Source organism: Falco rusticolus, chromosome 1 (assembly GCF_015220075.1).
Source record: "Falco rusticolus isolate bFalRus1 chromosome 1, bFalRus1.pri, whole genome shotgun sequence".
NCBI lineage: Eukaryota > Metazoa > Chordata > Aves > Falconiformes > Falconidae > Falco > Falco rusticolus.
In genome coordinates this window covers 19529659-19541133 of record NC_051187.1, presented here as the reverse complement: position 1 = coordinate 19541133, position 11475 = coordinate 19529659, and the positions used below count along the sequence as shown (strand labels likewise).

The 11475-nt window shown below is 50.5% G+C and overlaps 1 protein-coding gene across 10 annotated transcripts in view; it reads right to left on the bottom strand.

The window, feature by feature from the left end:
- Positions 1-4252: 4252 nt before the first annotated feature.
- FAM222B (family with sequence similarity 222 member B) overlaps positions 4253-11475 on the bottom strand; it is a 38825-nt gene continuing 31602 nt past the window's right edge. For 9 of the 10 annotated variants that reach the window (XM_037373758.1, XM_037373804.1, XM_037373776.1 and 6 more), the window contains one exon: positions 5585-9565. In XM_037373758.1, the coding sequence (XP_037229655.1) occupies positions 7980-9565 (1586 nt within the window). In that variant the 3' untranslated portion in view covers positions 5585-7979. Of the gene's footprint in view, positions 9566-11475 lie in introns of all 10 variants that reach the window. The other variant, XR_005101924.1, reaches the window with a different exon arrangement.

Sequence of the window (11475 nt, the reverse complement as noted above, 5' to 3'; positions counted from 1 at the left end):
CGGCCGCCTGAACCTCCTTCCTGCGCTTGGCCGGGGATGGGATGGGATGGGGGGGGACGCGACACCCCTGCCCCAGCGCCTGCCGGTGTGGGGGTGCCTGTGGTGTAGCTGGGGGGGGGGTGGGGATGGGGAGAGCCAGGGCCGGGCTGGGGGGCACGGGGGGGGGTGGGGGTGGGTAATCCCTGACCCACATCCCAGCAGCAGACAGGCTCAGATGGAGCCGGTTAATTCGGTAATTGCCGGCAGCGGGGATGTGCCAGGGAGGGGGGGTGTCCACAGCCCAGGGGTGCTGCTGTCCTGCAGTTCCCCCAGCCCCCCCCCCGGCCCCTCATTAGCGCTGGGGCAATTCCAGCCCCGGGGAGGCAGGGATTCAGTGCAGACAGGGGTGGGTGGGCAATGGCTGGGGGCACTGGGGCAGTTTGGGGGACCCCGGGTACGTGTCTGTCTGCCCGCCCCGCCCCCCCCCCCCCCCCCCCCAAATCACCCCAGAGGAATTGGGAGGGGGGTGTCGCTGTCTCTGCAGGCTAATCCTACAATTGCATTAGCGCTGCCCAGGCTTAACACAATTAGCCCCTAATTAGCTGCACCCCGCAGCCCTGGCTGGGCTGGGGGGGGGGGCAGTGCTGCTGGGGTGTCCCTGTCCCATCCCCCGTCCCCCTGCCGAAACACCCAGGCAGGTCCCAGCCCGATGTGGGGGCTGCCCGGGGGCGCTGGGGGTGGCACCGTGGGACCCTGCAGTCGATGGCTGGCCGGGGGCAAGGGGTGAGCCCCCTGCCCATACTGGTGCCCAATGCCAGCTTGTACCAGTGCCACTGCTGTACTGGAGGCAAACGGGAGTCCATACTGGTGCCCAGTGCCTGCCCAAACCAGTGGCTGATGCCAGCCCGTTCTGGTGCCCAGCATCAACCCGTACTGGTGCCCAATGCCAGCCCCACTGCTGCCCAGTGTCAGCCCATACTGATGCTTGATGCCAGCCCTATGCTGGAGAGAAATGCAAGCCCATACTGGTGCTCAGAGCTAGTCTATACTGGTGCTCAATTCTTGCCCATACTGGTACCCCTGCTAGCCCAGTGTAAGTTCACACTGGTGCTCAGTACCATTCCTACACTGCAGCCACACGCAAGTCCATACCAGTCCCTAGTGCCAGACTCTACTGGTGCCCAGTGGCAGCCTATACTGGTGGCTGACGCTAGCCCGTTCTGGTGCCCAGTATCAGCCTGTACTGGTGCCCAGTACCAGGCTGCACTGCTGCCCGATGCCCAGCCGCAGCCCACCTGGTGCTCGGCGCGGTGCTCAGCTCGGGTCGCTGCTGCCCAGTGGCTGCTCCAGCTCGGCCGTACAGCAGGGTGCTGGCAGCCTCTTGTGGCTCACCAGTTACCTTAAAAAATAATTAAAAAAAAAAAAGAGAAACACATAGATTATTTATGAACTTCAGCTATTGCAGCGAAGCAATGCTGGGAGCTCAGAGGAAAACCAAACTGGCCCCCAGCTCACAACCTTTACAACCCTCCGCATTCCCTGCTTCGTTTGGGTTTTTTTCTCTCTTTCTTTTCTTTTGCCATCTCCAATCACAAATGTGAATTGTGCCGTCAGGTGCCGCTCTCAGTAGCTCCCAGCACCACACTCCGGCACCGACGCACGCACGCTGCACCGCTCAGCGCCGCACGGCAGCTCCATTTACGCCGGCACTTTGCAACCAGAGCCACGGTGCGCACGTCGCCGTGCGGTGCCTGGCTGGAAATGTCAGCCGGATCTTCAAGCACCTCTTAACCTTCACGTGTTTGCATAAAACGGGGGAGTAAATCCCCTGCAAGACCTGGGTTGCAAAGCAGGAGGAAGAGATGCTCTTAATATTAATGAAGAGGCGGTAAAAAAAAAAAAAAAAATCGATTCGCTACTAAATTTAGCTTTAAAGATCAAGTTTAAAATTCCTTCCTGGAAATTTGTTGAAGATTTATTCTAAAGGCTGAGAACCTGCCAGCTTCTGCCTGGCTCCATCAGTCGGATGCAGCTTGGCCACTGCCTGGGTATTTAACAAAAAAAAAAAAAAAAAAAAAAGAGCTATTAAATGCCCTATAAATCGAGGGGGGGGGGGGCAGCCTGGGTGGCAGGGGCTGGACCTGGGCTTGCTGAAGACCTCAACCACATTATCTAACCTTCTCTAACACAACACCAAATCTTTGACCACCTTACAAAACCTTCAGGGACAATTCTTGGCAAACCCACTTCATCTACTGCTCATGTAGTAGAGCCCCGATTTGTGCCAATTATTGATGCCTCTTAGCTAAAAGATGGCTAAACCAGACATGAATATTTCATCAGGAGATAAAGGCATGACAAATTTGCTTTGCACGACCCCTGTTAAAAACCTGGCTGGCCTCCCTCCTCCCCAGCCCTTTCTCTCCCCAGGCCAGAGGGGTCTGAGGCTTTTTACCGTGGGACCATTTAAATCTTGGTGCCATTTCTCCACTTCCATTTTAGTGCACCTCTAGGGCTAGCAGCCACCCCAGCTGAATTAACAGTTTGTACCCAACTGCCTTGAAATTAATTTAAACTAGATAGATAAAATCCTGCGGTACATTGCAGTTTGGCCTCGCTGAGCAGCAGCAGAGCATCCGAAAGGTGGCTGTTGCTGGAGGATGTCCGAAGCGCTCCCCCAGCTGAGCAGAGGAGCTGATGCCATCATGCCCCTTTCCTTTGGCTCCTCCAGGACCCCTGCAGCAAGCAGGACTTTTTTCAACTCTATTTTTTTTCCAGCATCTGCAGTAGTTCCTCCTCTCCAAGTGTCCTCCATCACGAGACAACACGCTGTTGGTTTTGGCAGAGACCACCTCGGCGCGTTGCCTACCTTGGGTCAAACTCAGCCTTCACATCCTCCCACCATCTACCAGGGTAGGGTGAGCTCAGCGTAGGGCGATAAGACCAAACCCAGCAATTAAATCTTGGGAAGAAAACCCTATTTGGCCCTAAAGGAGAAGTTTAAAAGGTTGGATCTTACTCTGCCATCTGCCAGAAGCCTTTAGCTTAGCTCTGGCTGCATGTAACTCCTCGGCCAAGGCAGCAGCTGCTCGCACCAAGGTCCCCACTGGCTCATTATCGCCCCAGATCTTCGCCCCAGTGATGAACAGATCTAACCGGCCACAAAGCCGACGCAGAAGTCTGAAGAAGCTTTGCAGAAGGGATTCCTCCTGTTGGGGGGACAGGTGAAGAAACGAGATACCGAGCAGCTCCAGTGATGCCGAGTCAAAGGAGAGGAGGATCTTGAAGCTCCGTCTCCCCAGGGCGGAGGGATGGAGCGGCTGCTCTTGGCACAGCGGTCCTGGATGCTGGAGCCAGGATGCGGCAGCGCCCGGGGGCATGCAGAGCTCTTCCCAGCTGAGCTTAGCTGGGCTAAGCTGCCTGGTTTAGCCCAAATTCCTGGAAAAGCACGTGGGAACCAAATACATTTCTTAGTATCTGGGGAACACTGGAAACCGTGAAAGGTATTAGTTTGCCATCAGAGGGATTCCGACACTCAGATGTTGGCAGCAAGCACAGAGGAGATGGATTTTGAGTTGTGTCATCCTTAAGAGATGAAAGCAGGCAGATTAAATTAGATGTACGATCACTGGAAAGGGGAGAAAACCCTCACAGCTCCTACCTTCTGGAAGGGGTCTAGAAATGTTACGAATCTCCTTTAAAATTCTGTATTTAAAATTACGTTAATAAGCAAAACTCTGAGATTATTACACGTACCATTAGGTCAGCACTTTGAAGGTCAGCAGCTTCCAGGTCCAGCTTCTGGAGCAGCCCTATGTCTCTCCAAGGACACCTCCCTCCTGGCCCAGGAAAGCAGACCTTTACAGCACGAGACAGCCTGAACCCTCGCAGATGTCAAAAAATCTCTGAGTTCACATTGACAGAACTTAAACTGACTCAGGCTCCTCCTCCTTTTTTTAGTAATTATTTCAGCACCTTTCTGGCTCGGAGATGTTCTCTCTCTTCTGTTTTCCCACACCTCCTCAATGCTCTTATTGGAGAAGAGCAGCCAGGCTGTGCCCGATGCATTCATAGCCCAGAAACCCTTCCCCAAATTCCCCTTGGGACAAGCACCCGCCCCGTGCTGCTGACCGCAGCCACACAAGCCCCACGCACTTGCACTGCATAAAACCAGCAGAAGGGGCATAGGGGCCAGGTCTCTCTTTCATTTTTCCTGTGGACAAAAAAAAATAAATAATTTCTAGTTCATACCCGTAGCACATCAGCAGCAGTGTTTATCATCAGTCTGTGGTTTAATGAAATACAGCAGCAATTCCCAGTTCTCTCCCCAGTGAGCCCCAGCAAACATTTCTGTTTGGTTTCTATGGGAGCAGCCGAGTCCCACCGAGACACCTTTCACATCGTAAGCGAAAAGAAAATTCACAAGTGTCTTTATAAAATGCTAACTTTGGGCTGTAACAAACTGGGCTCGTTATTTAACAGCTTCAAAGCTTCTGCTCAAAAGACAAGATGCATCAAGGATGGAAGCATCCTCTGGAAGGGTTTACGCCACATTCATGTTTATCCCTCCTAGGATCTATCTAGTGTCCACCTCCAGCTGGCAAGGGAGTTGCCAGGAACCGTTAGAGTAACGGTATTCTGCTAAATCAGTGCGGTACCCTAAAGTGGGCAGATTTGATGAGGCAGCGTAAATAGTTCAGGAAAACATGTGGAAGCACCTTACTCTTTCCTCAAGGAGCAGAACCATCGTCTGCAGGCACCCAGGATCCACCAGGGGAACGGAGGCCTTGTGCTGGAGTCAGAGGTCGGGGAGCCACTGACCCACAGGTGAAAATTCAGTTGGAAAGGCAAGCTGAGTGCGGCGATGGGAGCAGCAGCCCGAGCCCCAACGGCAGGCGGCCGCCTGCATCGGGGTCCTGGGGAGAGCCCAGGGCGAAGGTGCACCCCTGGCCTTGAAATTACTCTTATTTCTGCACCCGGCAGAGACTGAAATAAAACTGCATGTGGACAGACATTCCCAGGAGAGCGCACCTCCTGCCACACACCAGCCCTCTGGTCGCCTTTGTCACCGGGGCGAGTGCCAGTGCCACAGCTGGACCCCCGCGCCGGGCCGCCTGCACCGCGGATTTGGTGCCTGTGCTCGAGGTGTACCTGGGAGCAAGACAGGCCAGTGCTCCTGTCCCTCTGTACGGAAGGTGGTGGGGAAGAAGGAAGGAGAGCCCATTAGCAAGAGACTGCTGCAGAAGTGAAAAGGGCTGGTTTAAAGAAAAATCTCACTCCTAGAACAAAAGGAAATATTTCAGTGTATTTTAATAGTAAAAGGATTCCTATTTTTCAAGCAATGTCCCACCTGGATGAGTCTCAGGAGTATTTTTGCTTCCCAGACCCACTGCAGCGGGGCCAAATCTCAGAGGCCGTGGCTCTACCTGCGGCTGCCCGTGGAGAACGAGCCCCAACAGCTCTGAACATGCTGCCATCGCTAATGCAAACACCATGACACGGGACTCTACTCAAGTCTCTCTCTCAGAAGAGCAGGAGGAAAAAAAAAAAAAAAAGCTTTTAATAACAGTCTGGGTTGAGATTTGTAGCAGGCTACTGAACAAAGGAGATGCCAATATTTTATTTAGTAAAAAGGTACGTATTCAGGTAGCAGAACACCTTACAGTAACTAACTCGGCAGGAAGGGTTAAAGTCATAGCACAGCCCTAGATCAATTTGGGGGAGTAGGACGGGGAAGGCGGCGGGGAGACTGTAAGGGAAGCAGCTTCAGACTCGAACCTTGGCTTCCAATATAATGTATTCAGAAAAATATTGCATGAAAAGCCTCAGGATTTTAGTTCTTTCATAGATGTATATTTACCAGTTTTCACAAAGACTGCAGGAATACGATTATAAACAATAAATTAGGACTTCATGTTGCTATCATTTGGCATAACACAATCAGGCAATTTTTCCTTTTTAAATATAAGGCAACACAAGCCAACACATAATTTAATCCGTCTTTAGTCAAATTGCTTAACTTTGCTAAAGAGTTACCACTAAAGAACGGTTTATAGTACACTTAAAAGAATTTAAATAATGACATGATATAAGTGTACTAACTTACGCAAGGAGTCAGAAAACGTACTCTGCTAAGCTTTGAAACCTAAATATTTGTTACAGCCCAGGACTACACGTCTAAATTAAAAAAATACAAATAAATGTTTTCTAATTTTTCCATTTACGAAAAACTTTTAAGAATCTCTAGCCAACTATGACGTCACTTCAAAACTTGTTATTTTTTTTTTTTATAATTTTGTATGATGTCTTTTAAGATTTTAAACCATGCTCGTTAAGGAAAGTTCAAGGAGCAAATACTTAAGGCTTTGTTTTTCAAAGGGCTGTGAGGGAGGCCAGTGGATGGCAGAGGCCAGTGGGTTCACCCATACACAATGCTACTCAAACCCACACTACCAGGCGACATTCATACAGAAATATTACACTTAAAAGTTACAGTGTAGAGCAATATTTTTAGCCAGTGTACATATAAAGAATCGATGCATTTATTTTCTTATTATTATTATTTTTTTTTTAATTTCCAAACTTGATTGTGATCATTATGTTCAAGTATTAGTCTCATTAACAGAGATGAGAAATTTTCTACTTACAACAAATTCGGCTGTTAGAAAGGAAAGGTATGTTTCGGTACACTGAGGAGAACAAGATGCTGAGGTTACCCCATAGTTAGTGTCCTACGATCACTGACTCGACCAGCTGCTGGAAGTGACGTGGGAAAGGAACAGAAGGAGTTAGGCACCGAGACCCTGGGAAAAAGAGATGTTATAAATAGCTTTGCTAATTCCCAGAGAGGAGAAATGTTCCATTAAACCTGCTGTGGCGTTTTGATGGAGAGGAATACAGGACCATTGGTCCCACAGTGGCTCGTGAGCGGAACTTCGCTTCAGATCGACTGCCTACCGTCCCATCGGTGCTGCTGCCCCAACAGGACCGCGCCACGCTGCCCCGGCGCCCGCTCCATGCGCCGGAGACTACTTCGATTGAGTCTCCCTCACCCTGAAATTAATTCTAGCTACCAGAGAAGCGGCTGAACCCTTTTTTTGGAGTCATCAGTGGGTCTGGATTCCCTTCACATCAGGACAGCCAGACTCCTAGCAGCGAGGGGTTCAGACCAAGTTAGCTCTTGCGCTGACCAAAGGGGAGTGGGGAAGGGAAACACAATGCCGAAAAAAGGCAGCTACCTATGGCAGCTATGCTGCCTACGTCCTAAAACCGCGATTCCCCCCTCCTCCATACCCTGTCCACAACAACAACAAAAAAAAAATTTAGAAAAAAAAAAGTGTCAGAAAAATCTGCCAGAGACTTTTGACTTTGGACAAAGTCTAAACAATAAATGCGGGCACCTTGGCAAGAAACAGCTGAAAAGCTTCTTCCTATATTAATGCCTAAATACATACCCCTAGCTAGCTCTTTTCAAATGTAGGCTTCTTTTTCAATTAAATAAGCCTCTAGACAGTGCAAATGGTCAATGTTTAATGCATTAATGAAATGGGCTTTCGAGTTGAAAATAAGCCCTACTTCCTGACAAATTCTGTTGCTCTTAATCTTCAGAGGAAATTGAGATGGAAATTTAAGCAGCTACACTACCTCGCTCTTGACGGGAGCTGGTGAACAGATGCAACTGCGAAATCCTGCAGCAACTCAACATCAGTCCAGCAAGTAGCTACTAAGCAGAAGGCAAAAGCTGCACAAAGGGGATTCTGCAGTGAGGAAACAGCTGTGGCGTGAAGTAGTGTAATGAAATTCTTTGACACAAAAGGCATGTTAAGTATTTGATGCATAAAGGAGATGGATAACATGTAAGCAAAGCTTTTAAATATACAGTATGTCTTCTTCCAATGGTTACTATAATGATCACACAAGTTTGCAAGTTAAAAATGCCTTGCTTATTAATTAAAATTAAGACTAAACCTATAATTTTTGTCTGTGAAAGTGACTGCAGCCTATCTATACCCTGGGTGTTGAATATGAAGATTTCGACTATCGGTTGGTTCAGGTGCTCGGTTCATGGGAGGCCGATGGACTTTTCCCAGCACGGCCATGCTCTGATCTCTGAAGCAGGACTGCTGGAAGTCCCCGCTTAGGTAATCCATGGTCTGCATCACATTATTCTGGCTGGATGGCCCAGCTCCAGCTCTGTAATGAGTTCCTCCTGCACAATCTAGTGGCGCTCCTGCTGGCTGTCCCCCGTGGAAAGGCATGGCGAGGTCCTGGGACCCAGAGCTGTCACTGTTGGGTGTGGGCAGAATGTTATTCCAGAGGGGCTGGAAATAGTGCCCATTGGTATATGGCAAGGGTCCCTGCAACCCGTTCACAGGTGGAGAAGGCGTAGGCTTCTCAATGGGGGGCTTCAAGCTGAATGACTGGCCCATGCACAGTTCTTGAGGGTAGTTTGAAGTTTTGCCAGGAAAACTCTGCCCTGCGATCTCTCTCTGAGGGTGCTTCCCTGCGAGTCCAGCAGGCCCAGCAGCATCCCCACACATTTGCTGCAGATGCACAAGCTGGTGCTGGTTCCAGGCAACCGATTTGATTTCGTTCTGGTACGCGGGCGGCACCCTGTTAATATTCACCATGGGCACATTAACAGAGGCAGGAGGAATAGCAGCAGCAGCATGATCTACAGGGTTTACTACACAGGAAGGCATGGGTGTAGGGACATTGTGAGTAGATACCCTGGTACTTGCATTGATAAGCAGGTTGCGACTTATAGGGCTGGGGTTTGCAATCTGTCCCTCACACACTGAGGTAGTGCTAATGCCAGCTCTGGCCTGGCAGAACTGGTTAATCTGGTGCACAATGCTGCTCAGGTCCGGTGGCTGGTTCTGCTGCAGGGTGGCAGCCATAGAGAGGGGAATGGTTGAGGTAGACACGGTCACATTCGGCGGCGCATCTGCATCCGGCATCTTTCTGCTTCCATGTAAACCCGGCTGCAGCAAAGGATTTGGGGGGTGCTGCAGAGTCTGGTGTGCCATGGTCTGAGGATGCTGCAAGCCCTGCGGCTGCTGCATATTCTGAGGGTGCGGCAGCGTCTGTGGCTGCGGTATCCCCTGAGGGTGCGGTAAGCTTTGTGGCTGTGGTATACCCTGAGGGTGCTGCAAAGTCTGTGGCTGCGGTATACTCTGGGGGTGCGGCAAAGTCTGTGCATGCTGGAGAGCCTGCTGGCGAGCAAGCGCCTGGGGGTGGGTTAAAGTGCTAGGTGCAGCGTATGGTGTGGAAGGGGGATTCATCATCGCTTCCGGCAGCAGACGCGTGCGTGTCCCGTCAAAGTCTTTGATAATTCCTTTTGCTGGAGATTTGACTATCGCCAGGAGGCCTGTTTTTGTGGTGGCCTGAGACGGGTAGGGACTGTACCTCTGGCCCGAAGTATCAAGTCCGTTCACAGTACGGCGTATGTGTTTCCTCTGGGGAACCTTGACACTGTTTGGAAAAATTTTTATAGTCAGTGGATTGTTGGCGACCTTCTTAGCATAAGCATCCAATTCTGCTGGGGTAGGATACTGTGCAGATCTCATTTTCTGTGTAGTGTCCCCTGCGGAGAAAGGAAATTTGTCAATACCAATTCTGGTAAGCAAGGGATCAACCTCAGGGCAAGACAGTTGGACAACAAGGGTAGAAAATCTCCAAGGAATCAAGAGGCAAGAACTTCACCTTCCCAGACCAGCAGATCGTGTACCAGATACCTCATTCCCTTTATTACCTGGTGACCAACACAAGCCCCAGTTCAGCTTAAGGCAAGACCTGCCTAGGGGAGCAAAAGGGAACCAGTGTTTTCATCAGACTGTGTTTAGTTGGACAAAAACAGGTAACATGCTATAAACATCAGATTGTCTCCAGCTTGAAATATTTCTTACAGCTTGCGGTGATGGGCTAAGTTTCTATTTCTTTTTAATTTAAGTCTGCCTCCCCGTGGCTCTTGAAGCCCTTCTCAGTACCCTCACCGTGCCATTCAAAATCAGAAAGCTGCAAATTAAACATTAAAGCCATGTAATGCTGAGGTAGGAACCATACTGCAGGGCTTGACCCCGGCTGGATGCCACATGCCCACCAAAGCTGCTCTGTCGCTCCCCTCCTCAGCTGGGCAGGGGAGAGAAAATATAATGAAAGGTTCGTGGGTCAAGGTAAGGACCGGGGGATCACTCACCAGTTACCGTCACGGGGAAAAAAAAGACTCGACTTAGGGAAAATTAATTTACTACCAATAAAAATCATAGTAGAATAATGAGAAATAAAACCAAAATATTAAAACACCTTACCCCACTCTTCCCCATTCTTAACTTTCCACCCATTTGCTCTCCCTCCTTCCCCCCGAAAGGCTCAGGGGAACAGGGAATGGGGGTTGTGGTCAGTTCATCACACCTTGTCTCTGCCACTCCTTCCTCCTCAGGGGGAGAGCTCCTCACCCTCTTCCTATGCTCCAGCGTGGGGACCCTCCCACAGGAGACAGTTCTCCATCAACTTCTCCACCGTGGGTCCCTTCCGTGGGGTTCACTACTCCCGGAACAGACTGCTCCAGCGTGGGTCCCCCCCAGGGTCACAAGTCCTGCCAGCAAACCTGCTCCAGCGCACGGGTCACAGCCGCCTTCGGGCATCCCCCTGCTCCAGCACGGGGTCCTCCCCAGGCTGTATGTGGGGACCTGCTCCCCTGTGGGCTGGGGGCACCACCTCACCATGGGCTTCACCACGGGCTGCCAGGGAATCTCTGCTCCAGTGCCTGGAGCACCTCCTGCCGCCTGCACTGATTCTGGGTGTCCACAGAGTTGTTTCTCTCGCATATTCTCATTTCTCTCTTCAGCTCCTGTTGCAGAGGACTCCCCCCCTCCCCTTCTTAAATACGTTACCCCAGAGGCACTACCACTGTTGCTTATGGGCTCAGCCTCGGCCAGCAGCAGGTCCGTCTCGGAGCTGGCTGGCACTGGCTTCATCGGACATGGGGGGAGCTTCTAGCAGCTTCTCACAGAAGCCACCCCTATAGCGCACCCCCCACCTCACCATGCAAACCCAATACACACACGAAGCACCTCAGCTCAAGCCTCCATTTACATCAAGTTCCTCTCTAGATGCTGACACCTGGAAGCACTTTGAGTGTCTTTCTGTCCATTAGGAAGCCCTCGTCAGCCCAAGATCAGCAAATGGAAGGAGGCTACATGTGCGTTATTTTATGGCTTGCAATTATTTCTTCAGCTAAATTTTCAGTGTGGCACCCTCCTAAGGACAGTATCCTTGTACCACACAGCAAAATTATGTGATTACCTCATAAGATTAAAACCATGCTGTTCCCCAGACACAGACAAAAAGACTTCTGGAGACAGGGGTGTGGTTTCACTTACTTCGATTTACCAGATACCTACCTTGCCCACAAGCTCAAACCACTTCTGGAAAGAACTTCAGAAATCTAGGGAAATGCTTACGCCTCTCTTGCTAGAATTGTATTCCAAGAAG